We start from the raw sequence: 17458 nt of genomic DNA, 5'->3' as shown, positions 1-17458 counted from the left end.
CCAGCTTAAAAGTCTTTAAAAATATTTCTCTTTCCAATTTTTATCTATGTGGGGCCAGAGTTCTTTACGTATCTGAACCAAAACAGCATATTATACCAAACCGAATGCAGAAACAAATATGAGAATCTACCTGTCTTTTATTTAGACAGACATTAAAGAGATTTGCAAAAATGTAAATCATTCTCATGTAAATCATTTTGGAAAGTATAGTAAATTTTTATTAAAAAGTATTATTTATGTTAACATAAAATAGATATATTATTTTAATGGTTAACAAATATTTTTAAATTTCTTAATTTTAACTTATAATATGATAAACAGCTATAGCTCATATAAACAAAAGCTCTTTGGGTTCTTAATTTTTAAGAGTATAGGGCTGGGGATGTGGCTCAAGCGGTAGCGCGCTCGCCTGGCATGCGTGCGGCCCGGGTTCGATCCTCAGCACCACATACCAACAAAGATGTTGTGTCCGCCGAGAACTAAAAAATAAATATTAAAATTCTCTCTCTCTCTCTCTCTCTCTCTCTCTCTCTCTCTCTCTCTCTCTGTTTAAAATAAAAAATTCTCTCTCTCTCCCTCTCTCTCTCTAAAAAAAAAAAAACAACAACAAAAACCAGGCTCCTTGCTGAGGACAACAGGGCCTTGTTGTACCTTCATGCAGTCACCAGAGCCCACCACTTGCAGGATAAAGCCCAAGTTCACAGCTGCTTGTTCAAAGGCCCTTTGACCTCTGAGGAGCCTTCCTTCTTGGCCACCTTTCCTGCTTTCCTCACCTCATTAAAAAAAAATTTTTAAGAGTATAAAATGATACTGAGATCAAAAAGTTTGAAAAATGCTCGTTTAAAATATGTTTATGCCTAGGAGAGTAGCTCAGTGATAGAGTGCTTGCCTAGCATGGGTTTGATATACAGCACAGAAAAAAGTTTACAATTTTTGTGTTATTTAATTATAGGGAATTGATCCATTTTCCTTAGATGTTCTTGCAAAACATGGAATAGTAGCTCTTCGTAGAGCCAAAAGAAGAAATATGGAAAGGTAAGCTTGTGCATTGTACACCTCAACTTCTTTAAACAAACTGAAGTTATTCCATGTTTATTTTTTTTTAATTTCTCTACTTGTTTATTTTCCCATTCCCCTTACAACCTCTTATATGTAATTTTGTATAACAATGAGGGTCTCCCTCCATTTCCATGCAATTCCCCCTTTCTCTCCCTTTCCCTCCCACCTCATGTCTCTGTTTAATGTTAATCTTTTCTTCCTGCTCTTTCTCCCTGCTCTGTTCCTAGTTGCTCTCATTATATCAAAGAAGACATTTGGTATTTGTTTCTTAGAGATTGGCTAGCTTCACTAAGCATAATCTGCTCTAGTGCCATCCATTTCCCTGCGAAATCCATGATTTTGTCATTTTTTAGTGCTGCATAATACTCCATAGTGTATAAATGCCACATTTTTTTTATCCATTCATCCATTGAAGGGCATCTGGGTTGGTTCCACAGTCTAGCTATTGTGAATTGTGCTGCTATGAACATCCATGTGGCAGTATCCCTGTAGTACGCTCTTTTAAGGTCTTCAGGGAAATCCTTTTAGTTTATAAGTAAACATTGTTGAACAAAATAGTAGTGCATGAATTCCAAATTTTGTTCTTAATTCTAATAAACAGTTGAAATTGTAAAATTAGGGTCAAGTACAAGGAAGGTTTTCATATTTTTTAAGAGAGATTTTAAAAACAATGCAATGTAATGGGATGTGATCTCACTTACATGTGGAGTCTAATAATGTTGCAGTCATAGAAGTAGAGAGAAAATAGTAACAAAGGCACACACCTGTAATCCTAGCAACTCAGGAGTTTAAAGTAGAAGAATTTCAAGTTCGAGGCCAATCTCAGCAAGTTAGTGAGGTCTTAAGCAACTTAGTGAGATCTGTTTCAAAATAAAGAATTGAAAGGGCTGGGGATGGTAACTCACTGATAAAGCACCACCCCTGGATTAAATCCCCAGTATGGTAGGGTGGGGTAGATAGAAGAATGGTAGTTTACCAGAGGCTGGGAAGTTTGGGGGTTTAGAAGATATAGGTCAAAGTATACAAATTTCTGTTAGGAAGAATAAATTCAAGGATCTTGTACAACATAGTGACTGTAGTTAATAATATATGTATTATTGAAAATGCTAAGACTAGATTTTTAAGTGTTGTCACCATAAAAATGATAACTATGAAAGTTAATGCATCTGTTAATTAGCTAGATTTAGCCATTTTGCTGTGTGTGTGTGTGTGTATAAAATTTCAAAATATCATGTTGTATGTTTTAAATACATTTATTTGTCAACTAAAAAGTAAAAAACTGCCCCCAAATAATATAACACAGCAACTATATAGTCTTCTATGTTAGAACCTTTCATCTTAAGAAGTTAGCCTTTATGTTTTCCATAACCAAAACTATGTAATTTCAGACTCTCTCTTGCTTGTGGTGGAGTGGCTGTGAATTCTCTTGAAGACCTAAATGCAGAATGCTTGGGACATGCTGGTCTTGTATATGAGTACACACTAGTGAGTATTTTTGTGAATAATTGTTATAGGGCTGGGGTTGTAGCTCAATGGTGGAGCGCTTGCCTAGCATGTGTGAGGCACTGGGTTCAATCCTCAGCACCAATAAATAAGTAAAATAAAGGTATTGTGTCCATCTACCACTAAAATAATATTTAAAAATAGTTGTTATAAAGTGAATACTAAGCCTTTTTAAAAAATACTAACTTTTTAATTCATATTTTGTATTTTGAAATCTGACGATCCCAGAGGACAGACTTTGCAGTTTATTTACCTAAATATTTTTAAGAGTTTAAATACAATTTATTTATTTATTTATTTATTTATTTTGGGGGGGGGTACTGTGAATTGAACTCAGGGGTACTCGACCACTGAACCACATTCCCAGCCCTGTTTTGTATTTTATTTAGAGATAGGTTCTCACACAGTTGTTTAGTGCCTCGCAGTTGCTGAGACTGGCTTTGAACTCGCGGTTCTCCTGTCTCAGCCTCCAAGCTCCTGGAATTACAGGCGTGTGCCACCGCGCTCGGCCACAACTTAACTTTTAAATATATTTTTAGTTATGCTTAAGAAAAATTCACATGAAGAATAGATTCTAATATAAAATAAGTCTTGATTTCATAATGACATTGAATATTAAAGTTATATCTGTGTGTGTGTCAGGGGGAGGGGGGTGCTGAGGATGGAACCTAGGGTCTCACACATGCTCCACAAGCATTCTATCCCTGAGCTACATCCCCAGCCTGAAATTCTTGTGTCATTCTTTAGGGTGAAGAAAAGTTCACTTTTATTGAGGACTGTGTTAACCCTCGCTCTGTCACCTTGTTGGTCAAAGGACCAAATAAGCATACTCTTACACAAATCAAGGATGCCCTAAGAGATGGACTTCGTGCCATCAAAAATGCCATTGAAGATGGTAAGGTCTTTTTGTGATGGATATGGACCTCACATATTTTTTAATTAGTAGTAAATCTGTCATGATATATATGGTATTTTAAAAGAAAAGAGTTGTTACTATTTTTTCATTTCACTTTGGAAATTGTTTGGGTTGTAAATATTTTTACAATTTTTACAATATTTTTGTGTTGTTTGGGTTGTAAATATTTTTTCCTGCTGGGCACAGTGGTGCATGCCTGTAATCCCAGCAGCTCAGGAGGCTGAGGCAGGAGGATCTTGAGTTCAAAGCCAGCCTCAGCAAAAGTGAGGTGCTACGCCACTCAGTGAGACCCTGTCTCTAAAAAAAATACAAAATAGGGCTGGGGATGTGGCTCAGTGGTTGAGTGCCCCTGAGTTCAATCCCCGGTATGCAACGCCCCCCCAAAAAAAACACAGATTTTTCCTTTGAAATATTCTTAATATTCTGCTGTCCTCCCTAATTAGTTTATGAAATGAAAAAGTACTCGACTTAATGATATAATGTCACTATTTTTAGAAGTCTAATTGTATTTTATTAATTTTTTTGTAGTTATAGCTGGAAAGTATGCCTTTATTTATTTTTATGTGGTGCTGAGAATCAAACCCAGTGCCTCACACGTGCTAGGCAAGTGCTCTGCCACTGACCTACAGCCCCAGCCTTAGAAGTTTATTTTTAAAAGCATGAAAATTTTTATAGTTAAAATTCATTCTGTTACTTCAGTTGCAGTATTATTTTATGAAAAAATTAGGAAGGAATATTAGCATTTATTATTTATTAATAATTTATAACCGACTTTCTTCTGAAAAGGATTTGGGGTAGATAATTTTATTTAAAGTAGGATGATAGGCACATGAAAAGATGTTCAACATCACCAGTCATTAGGGAGATGAAAATCAAAACCACAGAGAGGTACTCTTTCTCAACCTCTAAGATGGGTATAATAAAAAAGCTGGACAAGATTGTGTTGACAGAATGTAGAGAAACTGGAAACTGAATGCATTGCTAATGGAAAGTGTTGGAAGATATGTAGTTCCTCAAAAAATTAAACATGTAGTTACTGTATGACCGAACAAGTCTTAGGGATATATGTAAGAGGGTTGAAAACATGTTCACACAAAAACTTGCACACAAATGTTCATGGCAGCATTATTCAAAATAGCTAAACATGGAAACAATCCAAATGTGCATTGGCTGATAAATGGATAAAAAATGTGGTAATTTCATGATAAGAGTATTATAAAGTACTGATATATATTACAACATGGATGAACCTTGAAAACATTGCTAGGTCAAAGAATCCAGATACAAAATCCTCCTATATGCTTTCATTTATGTGAAATGTCCAAGAAAGACAAATGCATATAGACAAAAAGGAGATTAATGATTGCCAAGGACTGGGAAGGGGAGAAGAGTGATTGCTAATGGGCACAGGGATTTTTTTTTGTGGAGGAGGGATGCTGAAATGTTCTGAAATTAGTGGTGATGATTGCAGTCTTTTTTTTAAAAATATTTTTTAGTTGTCAATGGACAACTTTTATTTTATTTATTTACATGTGGTGCTGAGAAACGAACCCAGTACTTCACACATGCTAGGCAAATGCTTTACCATTGAGCCACCACCCCAGCCTGATTGCAATGTCTTGTAAATATATATATATATATATATATATATATATATATATATATATATATATATATATTGGCACCAGGGATTGAACTCAGGGGCACTTAACCACTGAGCAACATCCCCAGCCCTTTTTTGTATTTTATTTAGAGACAGGGTCTCACTGAGTTGCTTTGGGCCTTGCTAAGTTGGTGAGGCTGTGATCTTCTGCCTCAGCTTCCTAAGCCGCTGGGATTTAGGCATGCGCCACCACGCCCGGCAATATATTTTTTAAAATACTGAAAAGTACACTCTAAGAGGTTGAATTTTATGGCATGTAAGAAAGATAAGAAACATAAATAATGGTTAGATTTGTTTGATAAGCAGAAACAGATATGAAATAATGTAAAATTAAAGTTGAAGTGGAAAGTTAGAACCTAGAGAAAAGAATATAAATAATAGCAAATATAACAATGTTAATATTTAACCACTATGAATCACTATTAATATTTAAGTTACCAGAATATACATAGATTTCATTACTAAAAAATGAGAAAATATATTAGTTCCTAATTGGAAATAATATAGGGCTTTATATATGGGTCACTGGCTGCTTTTTATAGTCAGAAAAATGTTGTTGCTATTTTGGGGATTGAACCCAGGGGCACTTTAGCACTGAGCTACATCTATAACCCTTTTTATTATTTTAGTTTAAGACAGGGTCATACTAAGTTGCCCAGGCTGACTTCAAATGTGGAGATACTCCTGCTTTAGCCTCCCAAGTCACTAGGATTACAGGCATGCACCAGCATACCCAATTTTTGTAGTTACTTTTGATAGACTCTTGAAGCCTTTGGTAGTTACATTCAATTCTTAGAATTTAGAATACATAGATGGATGAATAAACTAGTATTTTTCTTTATCACTTCAACCACTTATTTTTTAAAGAATTTTATTAAGATATAATTGACATAAGGAATCGCACATATTTAAAGTGAACACCCCTGATCATCATCTCAGTTGAGATAATAAACATATCCGTCACCCCAAAAAGGTTCCTCAGTGCCTATTGATAATTCCTCCCTCTGCTTCTCCCCATGCCACCCCATCTCCAGGCATTCACTGGTCTGCTTTCTGTTGTTACAGATGAGTTTGCCTTCTGTAATACTTTATATGAATGCAATAATATAGTATGTTCTCTTGTTTTATTTATTTTTAAATTTTTTTTAGTTGTTGACAGACCTTTATTTTATTCATTTATTTATATGCGGTGCTGAGAATCTAACCCAGTGCCTCACATATGCAAGGCAGGTGCTCTACCATTGAGACACAACCCCAGCCCCTGTTCTCTTGTTTTATGATAGCTTCTGTTTTAAAATATTTTTTTAGATGTTGATGGGCCTTAATTTTATTCATTTATTTATATGCAGTGCTGAGAATCGAACCCAGTGCCTCACACATGCTAGGCAAATGATCTACCACTGAGCTACAACCCCAGCCCTTAGTATAACTTCTTTGATACTAATTAATTATTTTGAAGTATTTTATCTTTCTGTAGTTGATTCTGTTTTATTGTTAAATAGGATTCCTTTGTGTGAATATACTATAATTTATCCATTCACCTGTTAATGGAATTTAGTTAGTTCCAGTTCTTGGCTATTACAAATATAGCTGCCATGAATAAGTGTTTTACGGATATGTGTGTTCATTTTTCTTGGATAAATGCCTAGGAATCCAATGGCTATGATAGGTATTTATTTAATTTTTTAGAAATTGACAAACTGTTTTGTAACCTTTACATTACACCCATCATCAGTGTATGAACATTCCTGTTATTCTCATCAATACTTGATATGATAGACTGTTTTAGCCTTTTGAATATTAAACAAACAAACAAATTAGGGTTTTAATGTGCATTTCCCAATGATTATTGATGTTGAACATCTTTTTATGTGCTTGTTATCCATGTATCCTTCATAAGGTTTCTGTTCAATTTTTTGTCCTTTTTGAAAATTAGATTGTTGAGTTTAAAAGTTCTTTTATGTTATAGATTCAAGTACTTTGTCAGATATATGATCTGTAGAGTTTTATCCTTCTCTGCCCATAGCTTGTTATTCTCTAAAGAGTGTGTTTCAAACGGAAGTTCTTAATTTTGAGGAGGTCTAAGATCTGTTTTCTTTCTTTCACAGATTATATTTGTGGTGTGGTATCTAAGAAATATTTACCTAACCTAGGGTCACAAAATTTCTCTTATTATTTTTTCTTTTTAAAGTGTTATTGTCTTAAGGTTTACATTTGGTCTTTGCTTACTTGCTTGCTTGATTTCTTTCTTTCATGGTGCTTCATGGGAGAGCAGCACGTCACAGCCAAATACATTTATTATAACATTAAATGACTAAAACTGCTTATTCTGTAAACATACCGGTTTTCTGTGTCTTCAGTTCATCTTAATCTATTTAGTTCCCAGCGTCTTTTGAAACCTCTTTTGAATGTGAAGTTATTCATTTCAGAGAATAGCTCTGCTGCCTTCCTAATGGCAGTGGGGAAGGTGTTTAACAGACACTGCTTTGTAGCAGAGATCCGTGGCTGCCTTTTTTTTTTTTTAACATTTATTTTTTAGTTGTAGTTGGACACAATGCCTTTATTTTATTTATTTATTGTTACATGGTGCTAGGATGGAACCCAGGGCCTTGCACGTGCTAGGCGAGTGCTCTACCACTGAGCCCGAACCCCAGCCCTCCATGGCTGCCTTTTGATGACAAATTGTAAGTCTTCATCAGGACTAAAATATTATCAATCAATCAATCTATCTATCTATCCATCTATCTATGTCGGAGTGGCCTTCATTTCAGAGGTGTCAGTCCTAGGTGGCCAACTCCATTGTTGTGGGCCAGAGATGAGGCACAGCACATTGTGGTGGAAGGGTATGGTAGAGGAAAGCAGTTCAGGACACGACAATCAGGAAGCAGTACGTCTATGATTCATTTCAAGTTAATTTTTGTATATAGTTCAGGATATGGATCCATGCTCATTTTTTTCACGTGTGTTAAATTGTTTTAGCCCCATTTCTTGAAAAGAACACGTTTCACCACCAGATTCCCTTTGTATCTTTATTAAAAATCAGTTGTCCAGCTGGGTGAGGTGATCTGTAATCCCAGTGACTGGGGATGTTGAGGTAGGGGGATCTCGAGGTAGAGGCCTCAAAGTAAAAAAAAAAAAAAAAAAATAGAAAAAGGCTTGGGATGTGGCTTAGTGGTTAAGTGCTACCCACATGAGGAACTTGTACACTTTTCCTACAGGTAATTATATCTAAGGATATTTGATCAAAGAAGAATATTCTGACCTCCAGGTACAGAGTAGTTGCCAAGAAATTTGGTTGCCACAGATTTATCTCCAAAAATATTTTTAAACATTTTCCAAATCAACAAAATTTTAACAGTGGTTCATCTACTTAGGATGCCACCCCACTGCTGCCCCCCAAATCTGGCCACATCACCTGTATTTTGGATGTATTTTCACAAGACCAATAGTGAATTACTTTTATATTTGGTGTTAAACTCCTGAGAGGTGAGGATTGCCCACAGTTCCTCTGAATGTGAATTTCTTTGTTGTCCATAAAGAAATCCTTACCTGTGCCTCACTTATTGACTCATCCTGCCATTTTTTTCTGTGACAAATGTTAAGAGCATGGATGGCTCCAAGCTGAAGTACCCCTCTGGAGACAACAGTAGTTTGGGTTCTGCTCTAATGCAAAAAACAAATACTTCATTGAGTCTCAAGAATTTCAACCCCAAAACTCTGCCCAAAGTATTTTGGCCTAAAAAGTTTTCAAATCAGATATTATAATTACCTGCTACTATAAATTATGAATAGCTACCTTTTCCATGAAGTCATAGAAGAATAAGGTGAAAGTGAAAAAAAATCTACAATTTATTTGCCAGAAAATAGATGTTTATAGCCATTTATCTATACCATGCTTAATTATTATTTTTTTAAAATATTAGTTATTGATGGACCTTTATTTTATTTATTTATATATGGTGCTTAGAATCAAATCCAGTGCTCACCCATGCTAGGCAAGTGCTCTACCACTAAGCCACAACTCCAGCGCTACCCTGCTTAATTATTTAACTTCATAATGCTTTGTGGGACAACTAATTGCTCAGCTGTGTGATTTATTTGACTTCTATATATACTTAAAAATATTGTAGGGGTAGGCAAGGTAATAGATCATGTTTGCATGGCTGATTGCGTTTTCCTCTTCCTCTCTTTTTCTATATGGTGTATCTTGCCAATCATTTTTTCCTTGGATAGGTTGTGTGGTTCCAGGGGCTGGTGCAGTTGAAGTGGCAATAGCTGAAGCTCTTGTTAAGCACAAGCACAGTGTAAAGGGAAGAGCTCGTCTTGGAGTCCAAGCTTTTGCTGATGCCTTACTCATTATTCCCAAGGTACAACCATTCTACTGGCCAAATAATAACTGGTTAGATCTAAAGATGTTTAATTGCATATTGTCCATACTGTTGAACAGTTAGCAGAGGAGAAAGACAGGTACTGATTTGTAAATCCTCACACAGTTTTATATATTTTACAACTCAAGCAGGGAAACTTTTGGGATAATAGCTCAGATCCTTTTAGGAGGTTCATGAAATAGCCAGATTATTTTCTTGGTAGCTTTATCAGCCATTTGTTGGGGACCACCTTGACATGAGCCTGTTTTGGAGTGTGGGTGTCTCTCTCTCTGTTACCACAGGTCATGGCTGTCCTCCTGAAGATGAGGGACAAAAAGGGGCTGCAAATATGCTTTCTTTGGCAAGTGGCTAGGAGAAATTGAGGGACATGTGGCTAGCGGACTAGAGAAAGAATACTATTCTCCTTTTTTCCACATTTAAAAGAATTTTTTCAAGAAAGGAAATTAATGGGGTGAGGGAACTCGAGTGTCCTCAGAATTTAGTGTGAGTTGCATAGGGGAAATGCTTAAATAAATAAAAACACTACTAAATAGACAATATTTTGATGTAGTTTAAGGATGGAATTCTTCAAAAGGAAATGATTACTCTATTGTGGATATATTTTCAAAAGACTAATAGTGAATTACTTTTATATTTGGTGTTAAAATATATATGTAAAGGTATTTAACACATGTATTTATTATTATTTTTATTCATAAAGGTTCTGGCTCAGAATTCTGGTTATGACTTGCAGGAAACACTAGTAAAAATTCAGGCTGAGCATTCAGAATCAAAGCAACTGGTTGGCATAGATTTGAATACAGGTAAGAAACTGAAGAAAAATTAATTGCTTAATAAAGAAAGAAGATATTCTTCATTGATCCAGATCTTATAGTAAGGGTGGGTGTTTGGGTGAATTTAGTACTTAAATATTGGATGCCTCTAGTTTACTTTTAGATCTCTTAAAACATCCAGAGTCATGAGGTTGTACCGTTTAAATCTAGGAAACTGGATGAGGTCACCTTGGGGGTAAGTGCAGAGAAAGAAGAGAAGAATAATGGATTGAACCTTTGAGTACTCCAACATTAAAAGCTCAGGGAAAAGGAACCATTAGTACAAAAGAAAGAAAAATAGGAGAGTGTGGTGTCCTGGAGGACAAAATACAAGAGGGTGTTATCAGCTGTGTTAAATTCTGCTGCTGGATGAGGCCTGGAAATTGACCACTGGATTTAACAACATGGAGGTCATTGATGACTCTGACAAAAGTAGTATTAAATATTGTTAGACTATACCAATCAACACTGATTGATTACAGCATAGTATTTAAATGTTTTATTTGAAGCTGGGGTTGTAGCTCAGTGGTAGAGCACTTGCATATCACTTGCCTACACTGAACCATGAGCAAGGCTCTGAGTTCAATCCCCAGCACTGTTTAAAAAAAAAAGAATATATATATATATACATATATATAATTGTGTGTGTGTGTGTGTGTGTGTGTGTGTGTGTATGTTTACTTTGCAGGGGAGTCAATGGTACCAGCAGATACAGGAGTTTGGGATAATTATTGTGTGAAAAAACAACTTCTTCACTCTTGGTAAGTTGGTAGTAACATAAAAAGAAGTATCATTAAGTGTATAATTGATAACATTAAAATATTTCTATTATTTTTGTGACCATACAGTGGAAAAATTGTCAAGCATTTGAGAACGTATGACCCAGTTATTAAAACTAGCTTCTATAATTTTACATTCCCTTTTATATTTTGGTTGTAGCAGTATTAGCTGTAGGAAAGGTTAATCTCACTGTCTGAAGGGGAAAGGAAAGAGCAAACTTCTCTGAAATAGTACCATCTGCATTGTGTGGAAAATCAAACCATGTGCTTAACAATAAGCCTAGTTTTTCAGGAATATAAATCAATCTTCCACCTTATCAGCGAAGGAGTTGAATTGTGATACAAAGCATGATTTTATTTATAATAGCTTTGCCTTGTAAAATCTCACACTAACATAATTGAAGGCAAAAGTGCTTCATAGCTGCAGGTTTCTGGGGAAGGATAAGCACAGGGTAGAGGCTTTACTCATTCTCATCTCTTCCCGTAGCACAGTGATTGCCACCAACATTCTCCTGGTTGATGAAATTATGCGAGCTGGGATGTCTTCTCTCAAAGGGTGATGAAATGAAACCCAACTCTTCTGGAAGACAATTCAGGGCATCTGACATTCAACTGTTGTGGGATAGCATGGGCCATTCTTAATTTTTACAAAATAAATGTAGCTTATATATTATGGTTTAAATTGTCTCAAAGATCATCAAGTTATAAAGAGCCCAAGAAATGTTTTCACAGTAAAAGGATATAATGGAAATATTTTTTTCAGAGTCCTAACTCCTTACTCTGTGTTTCGTAAGCTATTGCAATTTTTATAAAATAGAATTTATTATGATTGTTAGATATTTTGGGATAACTTTTAATTATTCAAATATGCAGCACAGGTTTTAGAATCTAAATAAATTCCCCATTTATCAGAGGGTATAAAGGTAGTAAGACAAACTGTTTTACTGTCTTGAAAGTCCTTCAGTAAATTCTTGTTGCCACTCTTTCCTTTTATAAATATAGCATCACTTTATGGATTGCATTGATTTACATTACCTGGTATTTATTTAATAGATATCTTATATTTTACCTGGCTCTTTTGTGTATTTGATTTTATGTGTGATCAACAACTTAGGTTACTGTGCTAATTCAGATCTGAATATATAATGAAGTACTTTCATCTGAAAAGGTGGATATTGTTAGCATCAATTCTTTAAAATAATTGTTTTGGGCTTTGAATGCCACTGTTTTTTGTTCTTTTTAGTTGTGCATGACAGTAGAATGTATTTTGACATATTACACATACATTGAGTATAATAATTTCCCATTCTTTTTTAAAGTTATTTTTTAGTTGTTCATGGACCTTTATTATTTATTTATTTATATGTGGTATTGAGAATCAAACCCAGTGTCTCACACATTCTAGGCAAGCGCTGTACCACTGAGCCACAACCTCAGCCCATAACTTCCCATTCTTGTAGTTGTACGTGACGTGGAGTTACACTGATCATGTATTCATATATGAACATAGGAAAGTTATGTCTGATTCACTCTACTATCTTTCCTCCCATCCCTCTCCCTTCCCTTCATTCCCCTTATATAGGATTACAGTAATATCTTTCATGTTCCAAACTCGAGAATTAATCTATTATACTTTTTAATTGTTATTAGGTTCCTTTTGGTTAACTTTTCATGGGTCTAAGGGATTAAAATATGGTAGGTACATTAATGGATCTTTGATCTATTTGTGCATGTAGGTTTCCCCTAATTTAACACCTATAATTTTATAGTCATTTTTTTTTCACTTGAAATGTTGTCAATATCTTTCCAAGTCAATAATTACACTTCTGAACTGTCTTACATGGCATTTCATTGTATGGTTTCACTTCAATTTATTTTGAAAATAAATCAAACAATATCCTATTTCTATTATAAATTTTATGTTTATAAATAATATAATTCTATTTTTAACTTTTTATTATAAACAAAGATCTCCTTTTTAAACCTTATGCCTTATTCTGTAGTATAGGACTTTTAAAATGGACATACCATGCATATTGCTGGACCTTTTCTATATAAAATGTTTAAATTAGGAAACATTTAAAATGTAGAAAAAGGAGAGCAAATAATAAACACTTTGTACCCTTTACCTAGCTTTAATCAATAGTAACATTTTGCCATGTTTGTTTTTGATTTTCTTTTTAAGAAATTAAAGTGTGAATGTTAATTAAAGCATCATCTTTAACCACTCATACCCCATCATTTGCTTTTCCTATCCTTTACCCCTAGAGGTAATCTTTGACCCCTGTGCATTTTTTTTTGTTTTTAATATATGTGCAAATATCTGGGACAGTGTAAAATATTCTTTTTTGGCTTGAAAAGTGTAAGTAGTTATCCTGTAGATATGGTTTTGCTGCTTTTATTTTCCACTTAATTCCACTAGGGGTTGAACCGGGGGCACTCTACCACTGAGTTACATCCCCAGCTCTTTTTATTTTTAATTTTGAGACAAGGTCTCACTGAGTTGCTGAGGCTAGGTTTGAACTCACAATCCTCCTGCTTCAGCCTCCCTAGTACCTGGGATTACAGGCATGTATGTGCCTGGCTTGTGTTTTCTTATTCAGTATTTTAGTTCCATTTTGTTTTTAAATTCCCTAAATTAGTCTTATAATAATAATTATTGTTTTATAAAGTCAGTTCCTATTGGGTTTTTCATGTTTATTAATTTCTTTGTTCAATAGTACCTTTCTTGCAACTATTTTCTTCTTTTTGGGCTCACTTTCTGCTTTTGTCAGCTTTTTCGCTGCTGTGACTAAAAGACCTGACAAGAACAATTTTAGCAGAGGACAAGTTTACTTGGGGGCTCATGGTTTCAGAGGTCTCAGTCCATAGACAGGCAGCCCCATTCCTTGGGGTTCAAGGTGCGGCAGGACATCAGGGAGGAAGAGTGTAGTGGATGGAAGCATGATGATCAGGAAGGGGGAGAGAAACTCCACTGAGCAGATACAAAACGAATACCCCAAAGGCGCGCCCCCCAGGGACCCACCTCCTCCAGCCATACCCTACCTGCCTTCCGTTACCACTCAGTTCATCCCCAATAGGGGTTAATTCACTGATTGGGTTAAGGCTCTCATAATCCAGTCATTTCTCCTCTAAATCCTCTTGCATTGTCTCACACATGAGCTCTTGGGGGAATCCTCACAACCAAAATATAACACTTTATTTTTCACTTTCTCTAGATATATACATTATATATCTTACATATATATGTAAGATAAACATTATAAAAAGATAACATATTATATATATTATATATACATATATATGTATACACATATATTTGTGTGTGTATGTAAGTGTATATATATATATATATATATATATATATATATATATATATATACACACACACACACACACACATACATACACCCTCACGTATGTATCTTTAATCCTTCTTGTGTAGGTCTGTTTCCCTCAAAAAATTCTTTATTGTGCCTTACTATTTTCATTGCTAATTTACCTGCGCAGAGAATTCTGAGTTCTGTTGTTTTTTTCTCAGCACTTTTCAAAAATTAGTCCATTGTTTTCTGCACTCTCATTGGCAATTTATAAAGCATAGCACTTACTTTTACCCTTTTTTTTTTAAACTTCAGGTATTATAATTTCATCATCCACACTTGAGCATGGTGTAGACCTAGGGTTTCAATTTCATATAGCATCCCTGAGCAGAGCACATTTTCTGCTTTCGGTTCTTTTGAATATATGCCCACAAGTGGAATTGATGGATCATATGGTAATTTCTGTTTTTAATATTGGGGGTAATTATCACACATTTTACATACCCACCAGCAATATACAAGGATTCAATTTCTGTTCATCTCCACTGTTATCTTTTTTTTTAGCAAACATTTTTACTTATTTATTTTTTTACTGGTACATATCACTTTATTTTTTCTTCTTTCTTTATATATGACAGAGGAATGCATTATGATTTTTATTACACATTTAGAGCACAATTTTTCATATCTCCGGTTGTATACAAAGTATATTCACACCAATTTGTATCTTCCTACCTGTACTTTGGATAATAATGATCATCACATCCAACATTCATTAATTACCCCATGCCCCCTTCCTTCCCCTCCCACCCCTCTGCCCTATCTATCATCTATTCCTCCCATGCTCCCTCTCCCTAGCCCACTGTGAATCAGCCTCCTTATATCAAAGAAAACATTCGGCATTTGGATTTTTGGGACTGGCTAACTTTACTCAGCATTATCTTCTCTAACTGTTGTTATCTTTTGATAATGGCCACCTAAGAGGTGTGGAATGGTATCTCATTGTGGGTCATATATGTTCTCCAGCCTTTTTGTTTGTAAATTAGGGCAAGGTAGAAAGTGGTCCACATTAGGAAGTCTGCAATGTGCTAGGACTGCCAGACCTATCTATGCAAATTGTTTGATTTTTCTGTCTTTTGGAGAGTATCCAACTTGTAAGTCCATAAAAATTTATGACAGTTCCCTTAAAAATAAAAAAGACTTTATCCTTAGATTGTTTCATAAATCTCCTGGTTTCAGTTAAAATATCATGAGCCAAAAATCGTTATCCCCCGTCTGCCATTCTCTTAACTGTTTGTTACCTTTTTTTTAACAGTCCTTTCTGTGACAATAACTATTACTTTGCAGTCACTTTATTGGTGCCATCACTATTGCTTTATGTTTTGATCTTGTCTCATAGTCATATAACACTGCTCTCCTAGCCTCCCACAGTACCACTGCTATCCCAGGGGTTTGGCTCTTGAACATAATTCAGTTTAATATCTGTAGGTATTAAGGCCTTGTAACAATCCATTCACTCTTCCTTTACAGCTGCCTATATAATTGTCAAAGAGATCTAGGGAACAAGGATACAATCATTAAGGGCATCCCCAGTGACTCTCTTAATAGTCTTGCTTTCCTTATTCTATTCTAGATAGAGGTCTTTAGGATTACCAACGAGGAAATCAAATGCCCCATCAATTACATTTAATTTTCAATCATACCTTTCCTGGTCAGATGTTTGGCTATACAGATGGTCCCTTCCATATAATGTTCAACCTAGGAGTTTTTGACTTTTAAGATTGTGTAAAAGTGAAATGCATTCAGTAGCAACAGTACTTCAGATTTTAATTTTTGATCTTATCCCAGGCTGACAATATTCAGTGTGATGCTCTCTGGTTGCTGGACAGCAGCAGGGATCCACAGCTCCCAACCAGCCATCCAATCGCGAGGGCAAATAATCCATACTTCACAATGTACTGCATTGCTAAGCTAGGACATTTGGTGTATCTGGTGTATTCAGTGCATTTTGACTTATGATATTTTCAACTTATGATGAGTTCATCAGGATGTGACCCATTGTAAGTCAAGAAACATCTGTATAGCAAAGGGATAGAGATGGGAAACTGGAAGATCAGTTTTGTTTGACTTTAGTAGAAAACATATACTGCTAAGTGACTTATAATATGGAGTTGATCACACATTCCTGATTATCCTGCTCTTTAATTATTTCATAAATATTAGCCTTTCTTGAAAGAGGAAACTTGGGGACCTGGGTTGGGCTTCTACTGAGGGATGTTGTGGTCAAGGACAGAGAGAAGGGAAGTACCAGGTGGGGTGCTGGCATTTCCCTAGAACCCACAGATGGTAAGGCATGGTTTTCCCATTGGCCTGACTCGCCAAGACCTTCTCCATGCTCAACAGAGTCCTTGCCAGTACAGAACTGAGCTGATGACAGTCTTGATGAGCAATGACCACAGTTTGCTTTCTTCTGAGACTCTTAATGTTTTCCAATTGCTTAGTCCAAGAATCAGCTGGTGTAGCCCTATGTCTGTTCACTGCCTGGGCCAGGAAGGAGCCAAATGTCTTGTTGGACAAATAGCCTGTGGGCCTAAATCTGGCTCCTGTCCATGCCTTGGAAATAAATCTATATGCAGAGGTTAGGGAAGGTTTGGGCCATATGCTTGCCTAGCATGTATTTCACGAAAGCTCAAGATAAAGTAAGGCTCTGAAAGCAGTGAGCTTTAAGGGATCTTTCCTGTTGCCTCCTTCTATAGCTCTGGAGATATATATATATAAGGACAGCATTTTTTAGCAGGAGTGCTGTTTATTGCCATGGCTCATTGTGCTTGACTGTTAGGAGGTTTTACATCCTGGTGTCCAGGCATTAAGGCCAATAGTAACTCCCATTTTTTGAGACAGCAAAAAAGGCCCCTGTATTTCTACATGTCTTCTGGAGGATGCTAACTACTGAAGGGAATTTTGTTTAGAGGCTTACCCATTTGTGTATCATTGTTTGGATTACTTGTTCTTTTTTTG

The 17458-nt window shown here is 35.6% G+C and overlaps 1 protein-coding gene across 2 annotated transcripts in view; it reads left to right on the top strand.

Annotated features, from left to right (window-relative positions):
* The window catches only part of CCT6B (chaperonin containing TCP1 subunit 6B), a 50592-nt gene extending 37280 nt beyond the window's left edge, over positions 1–13312 (top strand). Inside the window, exons 8-14 of one of the 2 annotated variants that reach the window (XM_081271091.1) lie at positions 953–1035; positions 2448–2544; positions 3310–3457; positions 9375–9508; positions 10230–10332; positions 11030–11102; positions 11608–13312. In XM_081271091.1, coding sequence (XP_081127217.1) covers positions 953–1035; positions 2448–2544; positions 3310–3457; positions 9375–9508; positions 10230–10332; positions 11030–11102; positions 11608–11680 — 711 coding nt within the window. In that variant the 3' untranslated portion in view covers positions 11681–13312. The remainder of the gene's footprint in view (positions 1–952; positions 1036–2447; positions 2545–3309; positions 3458–9374; positions 9509–10229; positions 10333–11029; positions 11103–11607) is intronic. The other variant, XM_081271092.1, reaches the window with a different exon arrangement.
* Positions 13313–17458: the final 4146 nt, after the last annotated feature.

This window comes from Spermophilus citellus, assembly GCF_964194105.1.
Source record: "Spermophilus citellus genome assembly, chromosome: 17".
NCBI lineage: Eukaryota > Metazoa > Chordata > Mammalia > Rodentia > Sciuridae > Spermophilus > Spermophilus citellus.
Note: the sequence above shows the minus strand (reverse complement) of the source record. Positions and strands in the feature narration are given on the sequence as shown.